Here is a 22,300-nt window from a genome sequence, read left to right on the forward strand (position 1 = left end):
GAGGGCCAGATTTCATTATTTATTTTTGAAATTTAATTAGCTTGAATCAATTATTTTTTGGCCACTGATCACTTCACAACTACTCTTGGTTTTCATGAAAGGTACAAATAACAAATCAATTATATTAATTCCAAAAAAATGTAGATGACATATTCAATTTTTCTAATATATTAACTCCATTGGTTTTTCAAGTAAGAAGTTTGTTACACCATCAATTGGTACATTTATTTAGGAGTCCGTAAATAATAAAAGAGCAGAAAGCTAGCTGAAGATGGGACAACTTTAATAAAACAAAAAAAAAAAACTTATATCAAAGTGAGATGTTCTCAGATACCTAATCATATTTTCTTTGTACGAATAGGCACGACATATACACTATTTAAAAAAAAAAAATAAGTGAGAAATTTCTTTGCACACTCCCTTCGTTTTATTTTATTCGATTCATATTAACTTAATGTTGTTCTTTAAAAAGCTTTTTTAAGGATGTACTTTATTAAATTAATCTTATCAATGATGTTTATGGAATTCTAAATTTGACAACATAGTTACTTAATATTAAAGTTAGTATGAAAAATAATAATATATAAAACACTCTTTATTTGTTAAAATGAATAAAGAAAGAAAATATTTTGAATATAAGAGTCAAGTAAAATGAGATCGAAGGAGTAATAATTAATAAAATAAGAAAATATGATGACATATATCATGCATGCAAATATTCAAGTACCAAATTAATGCATACGCTAACATAAATTGTGACGGAATAATTGAGATCCTTCAAACTTTTATTATAAATCGCATATATAGTTCAATCTCTATAAAAAACTTTTGGATAGAAAACGTTTATTTCTTTAGTATCAAGTAATTTCTGACAACAAAATAACTAAAACAAAAAAAAGTTAGATATAGACATTAGTTGACTATCAATTGAATGATACAATAGTACAAGACATTAGTTTAATTTCCAAGTCATTTTCTTATCTTTCTTTTTTTCTTTATCCTTTTTTTGCTACAAAGACTTTTATATTCTGTTCTTGGCCTCTTGTTTTTGTACGATAATCTTATCTGTGGGGAGAAATTTAGAAGATCTCATTCTAAGTAATAACAAATTGTCTTATTTGATGATGATAGTTTCTAAGATTAGAAATGAAAAATATGGAAAACAAGATTGTGAATCTTTCTTTGCAAAAATGAAAGATATATTTGGTGGGGGGCTATTCTGTGGTAATAGTAAATATGTCTCGCTCCTTTCTCATTTCAATTTATTTGTTTTACTTTTCCTTTCAATCGGTTAAAAAAAATGTCTCTCACATTTAAATTCGATATCAAATCAAAACGAGAAAAATAAATTGAAACGGAGCAGATACTTTGATTAGTATGAGTAGGAATCTGCCGACACTCAAGGTGAGTCATGTGTGGACAATGTGCATTTTTTTTCTATAAATAATATAATTGTAATTAAATGTATTTGTATTATATTATGTGCCACCGACAGTTGGCATAGGGTCACCTTCAAGCCAAAGGGGTACTACAATACTAGTAAAAACCAGCTCATTTATTACTTTTCTTATCAAACTTTATCACTTTCCAATTTCTTCATTTCCATCTGTCATCTGATTAAAATCAAAAGTCCTTTGATTCATTGTATTAGTATAATTTATTACTATTAATTATGAAATCTAAAAGTTAATGTAAGATTTTGGTTGGCCACCTAAAAAATACTAATAGCTCCACAATCAGTAATGTTTACACCAAATTAATAAATTATTATAATATAAGTTTTTACTCGTTTATCTAAACTTTTGATGATAAGCTAGGATTTATGTTCGATTTCTAAGAAGCAAACTATTTTTGCCAAAAGGTATTTTTTTTATACTGTAACATGAAAATAATTTATGTGTGCAAATGATATCTCATTAATTATAACTCAAAGCCAAGACATAACCTCTTGATGTTGAGATATTTATGGGTTAGTTCTATTCCCTCGGTTCACTTTTACTTTATTATTGTATCATAAGAAGCGTGTAAAATATAAAATCGATAAGTAAAAGTGAATGAAGGAAGTCCGTGAAGACCAGAAAATGAATTTTAAAAGAGTAAAAATAAATTAATTAAAAAATCCGACCTACCGGATTCGAACCAGTGACCTAAGGATTATCTGAGGGATTTTCCCACTACAGTCCTCCGCTCTACCAACTGAGCTAAGGTCGGATGATATTTATTTCTTGCCATAAATAAATAACTATATAATTGTGGTTCACATAAGATGCACCCTTTACTAATGAGTGTCCACAAGTTCCAATACAAATAAAAAAAAGAGGTTTTATGTGGTAATAATCAAAACACTGGTATTGTAGATGATTGAGATCAACCTAAATAACAACATGACTAAGGCTAATAAAATACTCCTAGGGCTAGAAGTATGACATTTGGTATATGTAGCCTTTTTAAAACTTTGTAGAAATCAAGGTAACTACACTAGTGATGATGATGAATATCCTTTAAGAAATATTATGGTAAATTTTGTAGAAATCAAGGTAACTTAGTTTTCTTGGTAAATGTTATGTTCCAATGATTATTTTTGGTTGCTTCAACTTGAGAAAGATCCCCTTTTAAAAAAAGAATAAAAAAGAAGAAAAAGATAAAGGGAAAGAACACATTTTAATAGTACGATAACATCTTTTAGAGGCAATAAATGTACTCATTAACAAAGAGCGCTAAAGTTTTTATCAGCATTAAATAATTGTCATTTGATTCAATGTTACTATAGACTTTAAGGACATTTACAAAAAGTGTTAGTTGCCCTAAAAATACAAATTTTATCATAATTATGCTTTTATTAGTTAATTAATTACCGCTAAATTTTTTGATATAGTATGTATCCTCTTTAACAAATAAACAATTATAAGAAGGCATACATGTAATTGATTATTTATATAAATTTATAATAGAGGGCTGATGGCCATCTGCTTAATTAGGTAATATTCCATTACCAAAATTCTCGATTTTAGTCTCCATTTATTCCTCTAATACAACCAAAGAGTTTTTACTGAAAAAGCTGAACAATGTCACTGGAGAATATGGATGTATTTGGTATATATGATGGTATTGATTTTATACATAAAAATAATTTATAATGAATGAATATTACATTATTCAAGAAGAGTATTTCCCAAAGGTTTGATTGGTGGGCGAAAATTATTTTCTTTAAAAAATATATAGTCAAAATTAATAGTAATAACATTTGCAAATTAAAGTGTGTTTTGATGAGAACAAATACTATAAGAAGTGGGGGTGAAGTATGCATGAAAATAAGGTGCGCTGGAACGTCATTTGTAAGAACTTATTTTTTATACTTTTACTATTAATATCATTTTCTTCATTCTCAAGAAACTCATATTTTTCAATAACAATCAAACATGAAAAAATAGAAAGAATATCGGATACACATCCTATATTTCACTTTTTTTTTTTTTTTGGTCAAGGATATATATGCTTGTGAGGCATTTTGATAAGCAGGGTTTCTTTGTACCGATGTCTCAAATTCCAAGAGAATGGTTGAGTTATTAGTACATGTTGTTGTGTCCTCTTATGCCAGCAACTCTTTGCCTGTCCTTTATATCACATGTCATGTTTATTTTGATCTACTCCTATCATTCTTTGTTTTTCCTCCAAATCAACACAAACCATACAATATCTATCCTGCTTCTCCAAGTGGAGCTACTTTTTTGTTTCTACTCCTATTCCTAATCCTAATTAACCTCTTTCTCTCAAAAGAAAACATTGTTATTGAGGTGCTTAATGGGCTTCTTAACTTTGTAAACACTATCTTTGGGCTTAAATTGATTCATGAACAACTTTTTCCTTTTCATACAAGCTAAATGGAGTAATAAGGAATATATAACTGTCTAACTACACAAATATTTATATTAAAAATATTAATCTATTCTATATAGTGTTTATTTATTGTCTCCCTAATTAATAACTTTGTATCGGATTTCAAGTCAGGTATATATATCAACGATACTTGCTAGATACATGTATCTTTGATACTAGATACATTTTGAAATACAAATGCATAGGGAGAGGGGAGAGCGAGATAGGATAGAGGCGAGTAAGAAAGTTGGTGTATCCTAGATACATGTGAATCACACTTGGTACAATGTATTTAAAAAAATTACACCTTATTTGACCCCTATATATCCGAGATTCATGTATCTAAATAATTAGAGAAATAATATAGAAGCTAATTTCGAAAAGTAAAGTAAAGGCACGTAATTAGGTCTTAAACTAATTGAATTTCTGTTTTTTGCTCAAATAATAAATCTTGAGTACTAGCATAAGAGCGACATAGGTGATTTACAAAAATGACGTTGATAGTGTGTACTGATCTTAAACTTTTAATCTCATTTGTTTTATGCACAAATTCAAATTTAACATGTTTTGTGTTTCACCTTGAAGGTTTTCCACGAGGCAAGCAGAGGTCAAAAGAATTGCACTATTAAAAAACATGGTTATTTAGCGATAGATAATTTTGTAGCTTAATATTAAAATTTGTCGCTAATTCTATTTCGTGATTGACGATGATATTTTTTTTTAGCTACGAGCAAATTAGCGACGGATAGATGCTCCGAAAAGCAATAGCCCATTGATCATAGCTAAATTCTATTTTAAAATAATAATAATTTTGGATGTTTCTTGTAGCGAAATTAATTGAATTAGCTCGATACCAAGAACGAGAAGGTGTAAATAACTTCTCAATATGACCTAATCAACTCTTGCTTTCAACTTGAGTTTCAATCACATTCATGTCTTGTTTGTTAGGATCACAATGAAAAAAAATGTACTTTTAATAGTAGTATTCGTTATGTACTAAACTATTGTATCATACTAGTTGGTGATCTCGACCCAAAAAAGGTCTTTAGTTTCGTGATGAAATTGTAGGCACTATCTTGTCTCTATATATGGACCACGGAGAGAAAGAAATAACAACTAATTAATGTGCTTTACTCGATTTTGTTGCACTCCTTACTCTAATTATATAGACTTATAAAGGTGATCTGAGTTGATTAATAGTATATTTTTATTTTACAAGATGTTTTCATTTTTACATGTCGAATGATTGCAGGTATTTACTTGACACCATGAATCGAGCCTAAGTACGTCATATTTATTGGGGACAAATAAAATAGTGAATTCTTTTACTTTTTTAGGAGAAAAAACTTGTTTGTTTTGTAGCTTAGTGAAGACAATAATACTATGTTTTTGAATTCACCCCCTTTTTACGCCTTTTCAATTCTACAAAGACTATTTAGGAATTAATATTTCGAGATTCAGCCAGGATATAATTCACCTCCTTAAATTCTTCCTTTAAAATATTTGGATTTTTTTTTAGCAAAGAAACGAGTGAAAAAATCAAAACGAGAGCAAGTCTTAAGGAAGCTAAGTAGCTTAGTTAGTTAAATATTTAAACTTTCATTTTATTGGTGAGAATTCGATTCCCTACAGTGTAATCTCCTCCCCGATTTCCCCTTCCCCTTCCCCACCATCAATTCTTTTCCACCTATCTAACCTTCTTTCTTTCTTTCAAGTCATATATACCTTTACCAAGAAAAAAATGCACCTTAATTAATGGGTCGTTTGGTGTGTCAGACAAATGGGATATTCATTAGTTGGGCTAACTTATGAAGTAGGAACTAGGTAGGGCATTTGAGCCCACATTTAGAAATGGAATTAAGTTATAGGCCCACATGCTCCATTCCTGTGCTAATTGTACATAACCTAGGTAGGTGGGTTCTATATGACCAGACAAAGGTGTGGGCTGGGCTCCTCTACTATGAGTTGGGTTTTGGGCTCATCTTTTGGGTCCACAAATACACTATCGGGTCCTTATCGACTGTATTCATGTCGCTCAATTTAAACTAATTTTTCTAACACTAGAAGTTCTATACATTTTCGATTGGCTCTGCGTGACTAAAGACTTGTAAATAAATGTTGAACCTTAACATATATACTAACATGATTATGATTTAATCCCAACTTATCTATATCATCACTATATATATAGTTCTTCTAGTTAAGAAATTGTAAATCCACCTTCTTTCATGTGCTTTATCAACAAAAGTCAAACCTAACTCCCTTTTAGTTATTACATATTCTATTGGTTTCTTTAGCATTGTGGCATTGGTCTTGATGCTTTATTGGGCCTTAACGATCAAAATTCAATCTACACATTGGGCCAATTCAAGACATCATTACACCAAAAATGATCTTTTAGTGATAATTAATTAACGTAATAATTTAATTGCCGCTAAATACGTTTATTTAGTGACACAAATAGTATACTTTTAGCTATCTTTATAAATGTTACTAAAGCCTATTGCGATATTGGATTAAGTAATGTCGGTAAAGACTTTAACACTCTTTGTTGATGTACTTATTTATTACCGTTAAAAGTTATTTTTGTTATTGCGCATATTGTTGATTCAAATTAACTAAATACTCAGGTTGGCTATAAAGAGCACAATGCAAGGCTAAATACTTATGGTTGATCGATTAGTGAAGTAATATAGTAAGGAAAAGGTGAAAAGAATCAAATAACACATAGGCCATGAATTGAAAAATATTTCAATAAATGCACCAAATGGTTTTATAGTTTCTTGATTTATAATTCTGAATTTCAAGATAATATAACGACTGGTTTCACAATTAAATTATTATGTTATATTAATAATATTCTTTTAAAAACAAGAAATACAAAAATGAAGTTAAAATTATTAAATTTTATCGAAACATTAACTCGTTAGGTTCCGTGTATTCTAATTATATATATAAGTCGGAGATATTCATCAGTCTAAAATAAGTACGTTAGGTATTTGATTAGGTAGCTTTTATAGGTGATGAAAAATTCATAAATCTTTTTCGTCATAGTTGTATGATTAAGCCGATTCCTTTTCAAAGTAGTCCATCCTTAATTAATTAATATTTCTACCAAACAAAATAAAAATAAAATACTTTGATTAGGTTTACAACTTTTCACATTCCATACACATATATTATTAACTGAAATCATAAACTTTAAACTAATTACTATGATTAAAGTTAATTTACCAAATTAATTCTTAATTAATATTCTGCCTCTTCAACTTTACATCCGTTACGTTAGTCTCTATGACTACTCTATGTACACCTATAAATAACCATCCCCCAAAAAATCATATTTTCCATTATATTCCACGTACTATATACTATATTTTCATATTTACCTTTTCAATATGGCACCTTTCAAACTTTCACTAATACTACTTGTTTCATGGCTTCTAACAACTACTACTATAGCAACCAACATGTCCAAAATTAAACCTGGCCAAGGTATTGCTGCTAGACTTCAAGTACTAGAAGGCGGAGACGGAGGAGGAGAAGCTAGCATGCCAGTATGTTGGAACGCGTTATTTGAGTTGAAATCGTGTACGAATGAGATCATACTCTTCTTCTTCAATGGTGAATCTTATTTAGGGAAAGATTGTTGTAGAGCTATAAGAACTATAACTTATAATTGTTGGCCTTCTATGCTAAGTTCCGTTGGTTTTACTGCTGAAGAAGTTGATATTCTTCGTGGTTATTGTGGCACCCCTTCACCTGAATCTGCTGTAGAGTTTAACGTCTAATTAAGATAATTTTTGCATACATGCAAAGGTGAAATTAGGATTTCGAGTTTTATGAGAAAAAGTACTTTTGGATTTAATAGTAATAATTTTGGAATGTGCTAAATTTGGTTATAATATATATGATGAACAGCGCTAGCTTTTATTGGATTCCAATGATATTTGTCTTTTATCACCTTTTTTTTTTCACCCGAATATTCTTCATTAAAGTTTTGCATGATGATGTTATATAAGAGAAAGTTATGATGATTTTATGGTGGGGGCTATATAATGAGCAAAATCAGAAAAAGGAATATATGTAAATATTTGAGCAATCATAAATCACACACCAATTATAGCTTGTGAGGACTTAATGATAATATATAGTATAAGTGATACAATAGATATACTTATCATCAGAGAGATTGTGATGGATTGATAAAGTATATATTTCATATTTTTGATTTTTTGTGTATTTAATTACGTTTTTGCATTGCCCTTCCAAGACATGCATCTCGCAAAAGGCAAATAAATTGTCTTTGTAGTAAACATTCTAATCCTTAAAAAAGAAATTTTCTAATACGAAATTAAATTACTCGTGATTTAAAATGGATACCAAGAATATGTACTATTACTTAATCATAATTAAGTTATAAACTTTTATGTGAAAGATGCATGTCTTATATTAATAGAGTATAGTATAATGATCACTCAATATAAATAAGTATTAATTTATCATAATCAGACCTACTAATTAGGTCCCCACGTGGATTAATAGCATCTAATGATTGTTAACCATAAAACTTGCAAGCAAAATATGAATAGAAAAAGTTGTAACAGCTGAAAATTAATTATTGGAGAAAAAAAGAGACTGTTTTCCTCTTTTAACTTGTAATCGTATTATATACGTTGACATTGACCTATGATACTATTCTTTTATATTTGCTTTTCACTATAAACTAAAAAGAATAATTCAATAAATGACTACTTTATTTGTTTTCTAGAACTAATACGACATACTATACCAAATCAAATTGACAACCAATACTAAATATATATATGTAGAGAGTAAAATCTTGAGAATGAGTTCTGAGTTCTGACCAAGTCATGACCATTAACTATTAATTATTTTCCTTTTATTCATAACTTTCTTTTCATAAAAGTTATATGCATATGATATTTATATTAAATTATTAATATAAATGATGCATGTTTAATAGTAATTACTTAATTATATCTAGTTAATATATACTTTTTCACTTATTAATTACTTAGCATCTTAATCATAGATTCATATTAATTTAAATTAATTTGATGTAGGTATTCAGATAACCAGATAAGTATTCACCATATTTATTTTCTTTATATTTTACAATCTTGCTTCTTTTTCTTTTTTGAAAAAATAAAAGAGAAGAGATTGATCTTTCTTCTTTATTTTTGAAATATTCACCTCGGAAAGCGAGTAGGACAACTAAAATTTTCCTACCTTTAGTTAAATGTCTCAATTTATGAATTTAAACTTTAAAATGAAGATATTTTTGGTAAAAAAACATTTTTCTATTACAAGTTTGAAAATTAATTCAAATGTAAGGATCTTAAATCAATAGAAAAGGAAAGAATGAACAAACTTTGCAAATCGCTCCGGATCAAGACCTAAAATGACAACCTAGCTAACTGAGTATGCTATAATTGACAAAGGCAAACAAAGCCCGTGCTCCCAGAGCCAGAACACAGACACCAACCTCTCTACCGCTAACACAAGTGAATAAGAAATTAGAAAAGGTGCTATGGTGGCGATAGCACAATTTAGTTATGAAATTTAAAGTGTAAATACCTAATATCGTGAATTAAGAAATTCGAATAATATACATACAAAGACGCTGACTAATTACTTGAAAATAAGGATCATATGTTATTTATTCAATTCCAATTCTATGCGATACAAATCTTATTAGTCGAACAAGTGAATTCAGAATATCAAATGATCATATTATAAAAGAAAGAAATAATACAAAAAATATTCCTCAATTTTTATTTTTTAATTTGCCAGTAATTCAACATAGCTAAGTATAAGTTATTAATTTGTGGGAGCCACCCCCACCTCCCCATGTTCAACAACATGATGTCGGATTCAATCAAATTACTCTAACGCTTAAACCCTTCTCCTCTTCCTATTTTCCCATCATTTTCTCCGTCCCTCCTCCTCCTCCTCCTTTCTCCGCCTAAACTTCCGGCCGACGGCACTAACTCCGGCGTGACGTCTGACTTTAATTTAATTAACTCAAAAACACTTAGCCGTTGAGTAGTGAATCAGCCCCCAACACCACCTTTCGTAGTTTCTCCGCCATTGCTAGTCGCTTGTATTTTTTCGGTGCATTTATGGAAACTTCAAGTGGGTATCTGAATTATCATCAAAATTCCTCTTTTGGTTCTTCTAGAAGAGATGTCTCTTACAGGTTCGCTTACTTCTGCACCTTTTTTTTGAAGTGAAGAGTCTTAATTTAATATCTGATTAAAATAATTGTGATTCAAATTAGAGTTTCTATTTGAAGTCTTGATTTTGAGTTTAAGTGTGCTATTAGGTGGTATAATTAGTGGGTAATTGGTGTTTCATGGTTCTCAAAGTATTAATTTAAGAGGAATCTTATGATGGTGACTTGAACTTTTTATTTTTTAGAACTAGGTTTCTGTTTTGTGGTTCCATTTTTAATTTCTTAAGTAATAACACATACTTTAATATCCAAAAGGGAAAAATTGTCATTGGGAATTGGAATTTGTGGGTGGTAAGTATCGAGTCTGGCCATGTTTTGGTAGGTGCACTAATTAATTTTTGTGGAATCATTTGCTGTGTGGGTTGGTTGGATTTTGCTGTTGGAATAATCATATCAATTTTAGGGGGAAATATATGCTCATCTTGAGCTGCAATTATTTAGGTCAAATCGGACTCAAGTTTATTCGAAGTATCTCAATGGTGTTACATTGTCGACTTTTTAGGAAAGAGGAGGAAGATGACTTCAATCTCTTGTTTGGTTTTGGAGAAATAAATGGCTCACGAGGAATGGAAAGAAACATATTATATTTGATCTCTAAGTTCGTGCATAGATGATAGAAATATTGAGTGTGTCATCACTTGTAGGAATGACATAACGGTTTTGATCTCATTATGACTTGGTTGTTTGGAATAGCAATTAATTTAATCAGAAGATTCGTGAGAGTATGAAAATACTCAAGTGGCAAAAGGTGGAGGATTTGTGGCTTAGGTCGCAGGTTCAATCCCCACACCATGCAAAGCGAAGCCCAGTATTTAAGTGGAGAAGGGTAGAGGGGCGGGCCCATTATCCACCGAGTTTAGAAGGCTGTGATTGGTCCAAAGGGTGGGTCACAGACGGATTTCTCGGTTATAAAAAAAAAACTAATTGAGTTCCTTCTGTTTTAAGTTTAATTTCCATGTTAGTGAGAACACATGTTGTGTAATTTAGACGTTTATTTATAGAGTGTTAATACCTGCACTTCTGCTGTTCTTGGGGAAAAAAGAATTAGTGTTGTATTAGGTAATGGAGTGAGTGAAGTTAAGTGTATATGCATTTTAATCTACCTCCCTATTGTTGGCATTGCTGCTCGGATATGGAGAAGCGAGAGTTTGAACACATGGGAGTTGGGACAAAGAACTTGCTGTTTTTTCTTACTTAGTTGAGGAGTCAAGTTTCTTTAGCTAAAAATATTAGATTATATTGTCCTTATTTTTGTTGCAAAAAAAGCTAGAGATTATACTATAAGAAATTTAACTGAATTATAAGGTAAATATTATATCTTTTATAGGAATTCATATTTGATATGAGACAAACTGTACCTGTCTCAATGTTGTAGTCTCACTCTTTCTCTTGAAGGATTTCAGCTACTTGTTTGCATTTCATTTGGTGCTACACTGCTATCTTGTGATCTTCTACTTATTTCAAGTTACGAAATTTTCTAGAATCTTTTCATTCTGCTTTGGTTAAAGATCTCATTGTATCGTTCCTTTTTAATTCATAAAAAAAGAAGAGAGAGAAAAGGTAAACCATGTCTTGTTCCTTTATTCCTTTAAAATGAAATTTTAGATACGGCATTTAGGCAACAACCATGTCTCATTCTTAAACTAGTTGACACTTGACTGTTAGCTATATGAATCCTCATTGTTCATGTCGCCTCATTTAAAGCTATCTCGATTCAATATTTAAAAATTTAGTTTCTTTAACACTAGTAAATTTTTTACTTTTTCTATTGATAAACAAATCTTTAACAAGGCTAAAAAAAATCCTATCTAAAAAAAGACTTATAGTAAATTTATCAACATGATTAAACTTTATGGTTTATCCAACTTGTTGTTTTGATGAAAAAACTTAATCCAACTAATTGGTAGCCCCGATATTATTTCTTTTATTCTATTGTGTCCTATTTCACTGGGTCCCATGGGCTCCAAGAGATTCTAGGTATTTTGATACTTCATTCCATATGATTTTTTTCTTTCTATCTCATCGCTATTAACTCCTTAAATCACTGTGGTTTTTTCACCTATAGAGTATTTCTCCATGGTTCGAGCATTTGGTTGACGTCTTTGCTAGATTCGTCAATTAACACAATATCGCTTATAAAGAGCATACTACCATGTGACATATGTTTAGTTAGTTCATCTATAATTAGAATAAACAAGTACAGCCTGAATGCTAATCTGTGGTATAATTACTTCTAGGTATTTTGATACTTCATTCCATATGATTTTTTTTTCCATCTGATCGCTTCTAACTCCTTAAATCACTGTGGTTTTTTCACCTATAGAGTATTTCTCCATGGTTCGAGCTTTTGGTTGACGTCTTTGCTAGATTCGTCAATTAACACAATATCGCTTATAAAGAGCTTACTACCATGTGACATATGCTTAGTTAGTTCATCTATAATTAGGATAAACAAGTACAGCCTGAATGCTGGTCTGTGGTATAGACCCCCGATTATGGAAAACTCATTTATTTTTCCTACCACTATCTTACACTAGTGTTAGCTCCTTCATACATGTCCTTTATGACATGTATATGTTAATATGAATTCATTTTTTCTCCAACAACCACCAAAAGATTTCTTGTGATGCTCTATCGTATGCTTTCTCAAGGTAAATAAACACCATGTATAGATAGTGGACAGATAATTTCTTAAAGTTTAAAGTTTGACTAAAATCTGATTCGGTTATCGACATTGCATTCTCAATCCTTGACAATCACCCTAAAGTTGTAATATGTCTTACATTCAAGTCATTTTCTTGGTCTTGTGAAGATCACAGCTAAAATAAAGGGGGGAAAATGAGGGCTCCGACCACTTTTGATAGATACTGGACAGCTTAAATTCTTAAGTTCAAACTAATGTTCACACGACCATAAGTAAGGCCTTAAAATTGAAGAAACCTATTAAATTTGTAAAGAAAACAAGGGGTTTTGTGGACATGTTTGAGCTTTAATAATCAAATAGAAATCCTTTAGAAGCTTCTCTGTCTATGGGTTGAAAATTGCAGTTTGATTTTTCACATATGAAAATGGACAAGTAGAGCGAGGAAGGTGACAAAAGAATTGTCTCTTAAATAAAATATCACCAACGCATTAAGTTTTCTCTTCTCTCATTTTCTCCTGCCTTCTGAATTTTCCTTCTTTACATCCCAGCATGGTTTTCGTTTCTTGCTGTATCTTTGGCATGTTGGTCAAGGGGTTTAATGCATGTATTGTTCATTCGGTTTACATCTAATTGAGTTATTGACTTGAAACATCTATTTCATGGATGAAAGTTGGTACCTTTGTGGTTCATCACTTCATCTTAGTTGGAGATGTTATAGCCACTTGTTCAGATTTCACCATTGAAGATGAGGCTATGGTTTGCCATTAGAATGATGTTATATGAACTTCTTATCGAGGGGATATTTTGGTTATAGATTAATATATTGACAGTTTTGTTCTCATTGAATCGTGAGGTTCATTTTTTAGGTTTCGATTATTGATAAGTACACCAATTATCTCTAAAGAGTTCCATATACTGTACTACTTCTAATAACAGGTTGTCAGTAATATAGGGTAGTTTTGAAAAGTAGTGAATAGATGAATTGATATTAGCCTTTCACAATGTAGTGCTCTATTATCGGGAATGAAGTTATTCACATTTGTCAATGTTGGATGAAAAGTTTGGCTATCGCTGAATCATTGAAGATCTTGAACTTTAGGGCTCATGGGTGTGATTCTACATGTTGGATATTAGTCTCAGTATCTTTTAGTGCAAAGAAATGGCTCCATATCGACTTTGAAGATTTGATGGTGTTGCTTAGGATTTAGCCATTTTCTGGAAAGTGTTTTCTAGTAAATCTAATTACTCAACCAGCAGTGTATTTTGGGCAAAAGTATCTGCCGTAGATTTTGTCATTGATAGAACACGTTAGGGGTTCTTTTTCTTTCTTTATTTTTCTTGGAAGAGAGGGCAACAATGTCTGATATAATTTCTTTCAGTGAGCTAAAAAAATTTACCTAGTCAAAAGCGAACAGTGCAAAAAGGCACTAAAGTCGGTTTGAGGTTGAAGCACAAAGCACATTTAAAGCTTGGGTTTTAGAGGAAAAAGCCATCATGATTGCTATTGTTCTTTTGGATTTTCAGTTAAATAACTGTCATTACCTTTTTTTGTCAATTAGATCTGTGAAAACCATCATTTTGGAGTTTGTGCTTTTCATAATGTTTTTTTGAACTCCAAACAAGTAAAAGTAAAATTGAATTTGCACCAAGTAGCAAAAAAGGAAAAAGGGAATGGACACCAGTCATGGCTTAGCAAAAGTTGATTCGATGCCAAACAAAAACTCATCTCCCTGGTTATGGTTCTATATGAAACTTAGCAGAGACTATATTTATACCTACTTATGGTTTACGCTAGAATGTCTGAGAACTTGAGATGTATCTGTTGTTTGGAATTCCTATTTAAGGCTGATTAGTAGCATAACTACCTCCTATTATATAAAGGTAAAGTAATTCTGAGGTAAGCTTCACATTTTGTGCAGAACTAGCCACTAGGAACCTGAAGCATCTAAATCGTAAAGAAAATTGAGATACAGTTTTTAGTCTACACTTCTGAGAAATGCGGGTGCTTTTTTGATTTTTTACTAACTCCGTCTTCTTAAAGAGGGGTTAACCGGTCACAAAGTGCTCCCCGGCGAGTGTGCTGGTAGGGGCAGGTTGGCATACATAGAGTTCCTCTTGCCTGCTTAGTTTTATTAAAGAGAATGATGCCTGTGTGTGAATCAGAATGAACCTCTAATGGACATGGGTCATTCTAATGTTGTATGCTTTGTTAGTATATGAGGTGTGTATTTGCTAACTGTCCCAAACATAGAGAAATGGTATGTGAGCGAAAAGTGAAAAAAAAATCATTTAATCCAGTTATTTGGATTAACGTATTGGTTCTACCGTGGATTGTGCCATTCTTTCTTTTACCTTCGTAGATATTGTCTTTACTTATTATGTCTAACTGCTTCTTTAGCAACACAATCATCTATCTGATTTGTTTTTTATGCAGCTGTGGCAGTTGTGGGTACGAGTTAAACCTTAACTCATCAAGTCGCAATACTGCTTCCATTGGATCCAAGTATGGGAAGTCCATTAAGAAAGGGATGATCTCCTTCTTGTCCATTGATGAGAGCAGATTTACCCAGGTTGATGAATTCAAGTGTGTACCGTTCTTTTTCTCCAAACGTTCTTGGGGCTTGTTCCAGCGGCGAACAAAACTTCAGTGCAGAAAATGTGGTAACAATATTGGAATTGCTTATGATAATAGTGCTTCTTCTTACCCACTTGTAGCCGATGCATCAGATACAGCCTCTGGTAGTGAAATAACCACTCATAGGAAATACGATATCAAAATCCGCTCGTTGCAACCGTCTTCGTCAGCATCGGGTACTCCTCTCCCTGAGTGATATATAATGCCTGTGAATAATTCTTCTGTTGAGGAAAGTTTGGCATGTATTTATGATCATGCAATAGCACTTTGCTGAAATTTTAAAATTCGAGGTGCTTTTTAGTTTCCCGTTATATTACTTATCAAGTAAATAAGACTGATCAGATTACAGGCTTGGTTGGAGGATATGTATAATTTTCTTGCTATCCATCTCTCAAGAGGTGGGCAAGCGCTCTTTTGGGGGATGTAGTTTGTATTTTGTACATAAGAAACAGGACTGTCAATGAGGTGTGGATTTGAAGCAGCTAAGTTTAGCATTTGTCATTTTTGATTGTGTGTTTTGAATACCTAGCAGGCAATCTTCAAGCTGTCACAACTTACGTCTATAAATTCATGGCTGCTTGGATCAGTGCTCTCTCTCTCGCACACACACACACACACACACACGAGGGTGGCCTTAGCTGTTACTCTTGTGTATTTTACGGGCTTTTCTAGTTTGTGTCTTGTTTGTCAACACATTCTAATTGAAAATTTAGTTGATCGTTGGCTGTGAGAGATCTTGTAGTTGAAGAAATAGGTGTTGACAACAATCAATAGAACATAATCGGGTTTGGGGGATGGTGGAAGCAAATAAGAGAACATTAGATGTTGTGGTTCATGAATGTATGTTCCTCTTAAGTACACATCCTTCTATGAACTGTACGAGTAGTCTCTCTTCCCCCAACCGTGCTAAACATCCTTACAAGCTTTGGATTCTGATCGAGAAAGAGATTACAAAGCAAGTGAAACTGTACCTCCCTCTTCTCGTTGGTGTCTGATGTTTAACTTGTTTGTGCTACTAATACTTATTGTGCACACACATTTATCAGTATTTATCTCTTACATAACTTGATCATATAAAAATTCATATAAGCTGTTCTTGTTACCTTATAGCTCCTTTAGTTTTCCTTTCTCAAGTCATCCTTTTAAAATATTATACTAGTATTCATAGGTACCCAAGAAAAGACTACTAATTGGACTTTTCAGCCATTATGGACCATAAAAGCCCAGTCCACACACTACAAATTGTGCAACAAGATCGTACACAAATTCTAGCATGAAATTTGGAGTTCATTCGGATAGTTTTGAGTCGAGAGTCTATTGAAAATCACTTTTCTACCTTCATAATTTATTTGTGGGATTACATTAGTATGTTGTTATTTTAGTGTTCACATAATTGTTTGACCCCGTCTATTGTACAATTTGCACTATTATATACTACAATGGACATCATTCAATCAACAAAGAACAATCAATATGGTTCAATTATTTCAAGCAACATTTATTAGTTTTACCCTTTAGTCAATGCTGGTTAATACTATATAGACTGCTTCAATATGTGACTCGTACAATTGAGACTCTTTCCCATAGTAAGTTCTAAAATGGATCCATAAAGGAGAAATAGAGCTCCCTTCTCCATATTTTTTTTTCTTTCAAGTTTACCATATCCAATATTCGATATATGTATTGGAGTCTGATTAAATTTAAATTCAAGCATCACAGGGCTCATTTTTAGAGGCGACACTCTCAAGTCTCAACAATTTTTTTCATTCCCATAGGTTTGAATCTGATGTTGGTCCTTTCTCCATGGAGCTAGGGATCACAATTCACAATTATTACACTACAATCAAACCCATGTAGGTCCATTCTCCATGTTAGATTGTTTGATCACAAACTTTGAGCATAATTTATAATCAACATTCTATATAAATATCAATAACGCTAAATATTTTTGCGTCAATACTAAAAGAAGAATTATTTTCTGTCTCTTTTATTGTAGCGCGGGTAAGTGGTTATCAATTTGCTTGACAAGGGCCCCCCTCCTTTACCACAGAAATTAGGTGTAGAAAAATTGAAACAAAGTAGGTGGCAAAGTGGTTCATCTTCTTAATAGCTATTGATGTTGAAAGGACCCTTAGCTAGCTAGTTCCATTTAATGCCATATTGCCAATTGGAAGAAGGCACTTTGCAATAGTGCATTTGATTACACATATTTTAAGCTCAAGCATATGCTAGGAGGAAGAATAATTAAACTTCACTTAAAAAGAACTTTGATTTTGATAGCTTTAATTTGGACGCGCATGGTGACTAGCTAGTATTTGGTTCTTCATAGTTCATCATACATAATGCTTTCTCCCTTTCGTTTACGTGTCCCGTATATTAAAAATAATTATTCACTTTAGCTCAAGTTATAAGAAATAATTGTATTTTTTTAAAAATAATCTAATTACCCTTTAACATTAAGTATTTGTTCTCGACCTTATGGAAATATATAGATGTGTATACTTTAAAAATAAACACTTGATTAAAGTTTTCTTAAAGTGAGTGCAATATATATATATAATGGACAAGTAAGAAAGAACAAGAAGAGTATATTATGTATCATTATAAAGATTTTGCATACTCTTTAAGAACGATATAAATAGCTTTTAATTACTCCCTCCGTCCACTATTGTTTGTCAGGTATACTAAAAATAGATGTCCAAAATTAATTGTCAATTTAAACAATCAAGAAATAATTAGTCACTTTTTTCCAATTCTACCCTTAATGATTACATAACTACTTATTTCAAAAAGTAGTCATTTTAAAGTTACAAGACTAATTTAATATGAAAAAAGTTGTTTTTACAATTTTCAAAAAGTACAAACCATTTTAATAATGATTGATAATAGGGCTATATTGTCAAATTGCACCTTATATTAAATTTTTCTTAAGGGTTGTGCATGACCTTATCCTGACAAACAATAGTGGACGGAGGGAGTATAAGAGAGACATATTGATTGTTGATAAATAAAAAATAATATTTATTTAAGAAATCATTTTTTTTAATCTCTTTCCTTAAATGTCTTAATACACTAATTGGTGGTAGAGATGTGCATCGGTCGATTCGGTTCGGTTCGGTTTTATGTATTATCAGTTCGGTTTATCGGTTTTCAGTTTTTAAATATGTTAAACCAATAATCAAACCAATAAGATATTTTTTATCGGTTTTTGGTTTATCAGTTTTGGTCATTAACGGTTCGGTTTTCGGTTTAACCAATAAGAAAATACTTATAAAACAAATATATGACTTTTCTAATAAATTTGATGCGAAAACACAATAATGTAACTTTACAAATGGTCATAAAATAGAAACAATAATAACAAATATGAAAAGAACTATAGAAGAGTAACACAAAGAGAAATTAAGAGGAATATGATTCTTACTTTAGATTTTAATGTTTTTTATAATGTAAAATTGTGAACTCAAAGTCATTGTGAAGTGTGAATTGAAGGCTAAAGGACACAGATAGTAACTACTAAGGTATTGAGATTAATATATAATATTTATGAACAAGTAAAAGTAGTAAATTACTAGTCTTAATGGGTTATCGGTTTACCCAATAACCCAATATTAAAACCAATACCGAACCGATAACCCAATTTTTTTTTTATAAAACCATTAAAAAATCGTTAACCCAATAACAATTAACCAATAACACTTTTATCGGTCGGTTGGATTTTTGCACACCCCTACTAATCGGAGCTATATGAATAGACATGAAAAAGAAAAAGGCTTCATATTTTTAAAAAAAAAATAATAAATTCATTTTTGTCAAAACAATCAATTATATTTAGAACAAATGATATATACTAATTCATATTTGCTTATTTACTCTTCTATGTTGATATACTTAGGTGTACAACTAACAAAACTGTCACATATATACTACTCGATATCTAGGTCACAATCATCAAGATCACGATTTCGATATAATGATGTTTAAAGTGCCAATAATTCATTATAAAAATCTTCATCTCTATTTGCCGTCTAAAATGAGAAGAACAAACTATAGGTGTTAAATGATTAATGGTGACAAATGTAAGACACTTATGAAATTAATCATAATCAAATACATGACTTTGATTTATCAATTTGCCTCATCGACTAATTAGCCTGTCGGCAGGACTCAAATTTTTGCACACACGGAACTAATAGAAAAACTACCAAAAAAAGGAAATGTTAAAATTTGACCATCTGTCAAAAATAATTACAACCGTTAATTAATATACAAAAAGACACACAAGTCACACGCAATGTAAAGTGTCATTGTTATATATCAGCTTAAATACCTTCAACACAATTGTATAAATACACGTGTACTCACTAAGAAAAACATCTCAACCAACTAACTAAGCTAGCTAATTGATCAATTTACCAAATCTACAAAATAAAATATCGCATATTTTTTCTTAAGGAGTAATCCGTTCAAGGAGGGGCTTGCGTCTGATTAGCTAGTTAATGAGGCAATAGCTGAGTTATGCTCTTTGTGGGACTTAATCCAACACCTTATGACATGAGCTGACGACAACCATGCATACATCACCTCTGTCCACGTTCTGACTTTTTTGCCTTATCATGCTTGTTTCTGGGTAAATTTTTTTGTAAAATTATTAGTAGCTAATTATATTGATACTAAGAAGGCAGGAAATTAAAATATTAAGGCTTTTAAAAGGTTTAAAATTAACAAATCAACAATCGACATCAAATATATTTTTGGTTCTTTCATTAAATTGGTATTCTTGCTACATGTTGTGTTGCTTAGCTGTTGCAGTGTCAAGGCGCTATCAATAACATGTTGCTAAATAGATGGATTTTATGAACGTTTATGAATGATAAATCATATCAAATTGAAAGTTGGATGCTATCATAAAAAAAAAGAAATTCTTAACTAAGAGAACAAAGAAGAGGTTCAAGTTGTAAGTAATAGTATAAACTCGTAATTATAAATTAATAATTTCTAAGATCATTTATAAACTATAGTTGTACACTTGTACTAGAACCATCTACTAGAACCATATACTGCGATAAATAGACAACTGAACTCATGACAATTGTCAAGATTTCTTTCAAGTAAAAGATATGTGGTGGTCAGTAGTGCAATAATGTTAAAGTAGATTTTTAATATGGGGCACTTGGGATTAATTTCAATCTCCATCACTGGTGGCACACACAATTTTCCACTTCACATTAATTGATATGACTTAGTTCTCATGTACATTATATTCAAATTCACTATTTGGAAAGCCATGAAAATTTCACAACCACAAAGATTTGGATATTATTCATTTCTTGCCCAAATCAGAGAGTACTTGTTGGATTAATTTTCCACACAATATTTGATATCAATTTTGAAGTTCCAACTAATTCATATAAATTCCCTTGCCGAGGGAAGGTTCTCCACTATATATATATATATATATATATATATATAGAAAACTCACTAAATTAATACTCGGTTAATTAATAACCTCTCTAAGATAATATTTTCTTTCGGTCCCGTCTTGAGCCAATGAAAAAAGTCACTCATTTCGATAAAGTAATATATTTTTAAAAGACCCCTATATAAATATATGGTCCCATTAATATGATAAATTAATAATTCCTTAAAAGCACAAATATATCTAAGACAATTTAGTGAAATGTGATTCTATTGTGTTCTGTTTTTTGTTAAAATTTAAATCTAGTTGAAGCTCATCTCTAACTTTTCGAATTGCATCAAAAGGTTTTGGTGTTGTCTTTTCGAACTGCACCATAAAATAAAATTATGAAGAATTGTAAATATGATAAGTGCTTCGTTATGCGCGCGTAACTGGTTAATTCCGAATGTATTGCATCATCTTCAACTTTATCATCAACATTATTTTTTTCAATGTTATCCACAATTTTTTCTAAGTTTTGAACTCCTAAACATGTATCATTCTCACCCATCCAACGAGTTTTTAACATCCATTTTATTGCTATAGCTGAGATCATTAATCATGACATCAAGTTCATGAATGATTTTTTCATAAGTGGGTTCATTTAAAATCTCTGAGATTTCATCCCAAACGAATTTTGTGGTATCGAAACACAGTTAATAAATATTAATTTATCGATTAAATGATACCTCTATAAATTAATAATATTTTATGATCCCACTTATATTAATTTGAGAGGTTTTATTATATATATTTTATGTTTAAGACTCAAACTCGGAATATTTAATTAATGATGGAGAAAATTCTGTAATTGCTTATATTTTGATTATATAGCAAAATCCTTTGTCTTTTGATAATTCTGTCCATTTAATGGTTAAACTCGCATACTTCATTTCAAACAATAGGTTTTCATAATTTCATTAATAAGCTATTCAAATATTAGTAAAAATTGATTAATTTTTTTGAATCTACCTTCAATCTACTAATTATATTTTAGTAATTATAGATATATTTCATATTTGCCACTCTTGCTTTCAGGTCCAATAATTTCTTCTTTTAAATCTCTTTCCCTTTTTCTTGGTCTTATATTCTGTTGACTGAGACACTGAGAGTGCGTTAGGTAGGGAGGAAAACATTTTCTTCTAATTTTTTCATATTTATTTCATTGGTTAAAATTTTTGAAAAAGAGGAAAATGATTTCGCATTGAAATAGGAAAAACAAGTTTTACTATTGACATTCCATATTGATCGTATCCTCTCTACCCTCCAACACACGTCATCCTTACCCCATGTAGGCTGTAGCGCCCATCCCTATCCCCATTCCCCACCACAACCTTTCATAATCTTTATTTAGATTAAATATATACAATTCTTTTTAAGATAATATTTTCGCTTAAATATAGAACACGAAGAAAAAAAATCTAATAT

The 22,300-nt window shown here is 31.0% G+C and overlaps 2 protein-coding genes and 1 non-coding gene across 3 annotated transcripts; 2 read left to right on the forward strand and 1 right to left on the reverse strand.

Annotated features, from left to right (window-relative positions):
* Positions 1 to 2,119: 2,119 nt before the first annotated feature.
* On the reverse strand, positions 2,120 to 2,211 carry TRNAY-GUA (transfer RNA tyrosine (anticodon GUA)). Its single transcript is given in 2 exon segments — positions 2,120 to 2,155; positions 2,175 to 2,211. It is a non-coding gene; the product is annotated as a tRNA-Tyr (tRNA).
* A 5,050-nt stretch (positions 2,212 to 7,261) lies between these two features.
* On the forward strand, positions 7,262 to 7,721 carry LOC102580184 (egg cell-secreted protein 1.2-like). The gene has a single exon (XM_006367743.2). It carries the CDS (start codon positions 7,275 to 7,277, stop codon positions 7,665 to 7,667), a length of 393 nt encoding a protein of 130 aa, XP_006367805.1. The 5' UTR covers positions 7,262 to 7,274; the 3' UTR covers positions 7,668 to 7,721.
* Positions 7,722 to 9,745: 2,024 nt separating this feature from the next.
* Positions 9,746 to 16,000, forward strand: LOC102579859 (uncharacterized protein At4g08330, chloroplastic). The gene is made up of 2 exons (XM_006367742.2): positions 9,746 to 10,099; positions 15,214 to 16,000. Exons 1-2 carry the CDS (start codon positions 10,023 to 10,025, stop codon positions 15,608 to 15,610), a joined length of 474 nt encoding a protein of 157 aa, XP_006367804.1. The 5' UTR covers positions 9,746 to 10,022; the 3' UTR covers positions 15,611 to 16,000.
* The last annotated feature ends 6,300 nt before the right edge of the window (positions 16,001 to 22,300 follow it).

Source organism: Solanum tuberosum, unplaced genomic scaffold (assembly GCF_000226075.1).
Source record: "Solanum tuberosum cultivar DM 1-3 516 R44 unplaced genomic scaffold, SolTub_3.0 scf00892, whole genome shotgun sequence".
NCBI classification, from domain to species: Eukaryota; Viridiplantae; Streptophyta; class Magnoliopsida; order Solanales; family Solanaceae; genus Solanum; species Solanum tuberosum.

Bases quoted from the DNA above. Each gene is read 5' to 3' on its own strand.
- LOC102580184 (XM_006367743.2), top strand. From the start codon at position 7,275: ATGGCACCTTTCAAACTTTCACTAATACTACTTGTTTCATGGCTTCTA.
- LOC102579859 (XM_006367742.2), top strand. From the start codon at position 10,023: ATGGAAACTTCAAGTGGGTATCTGAATTATCATCAAAATTCCTCTTTT. The intron at 10,100-15,213 runs GTTCGCTTACTT...TTTTTTATGCAG, and splicing joins AGAAGAGATGTCTCTTACAG to CTGTGGCAGTTGTGGGTACG.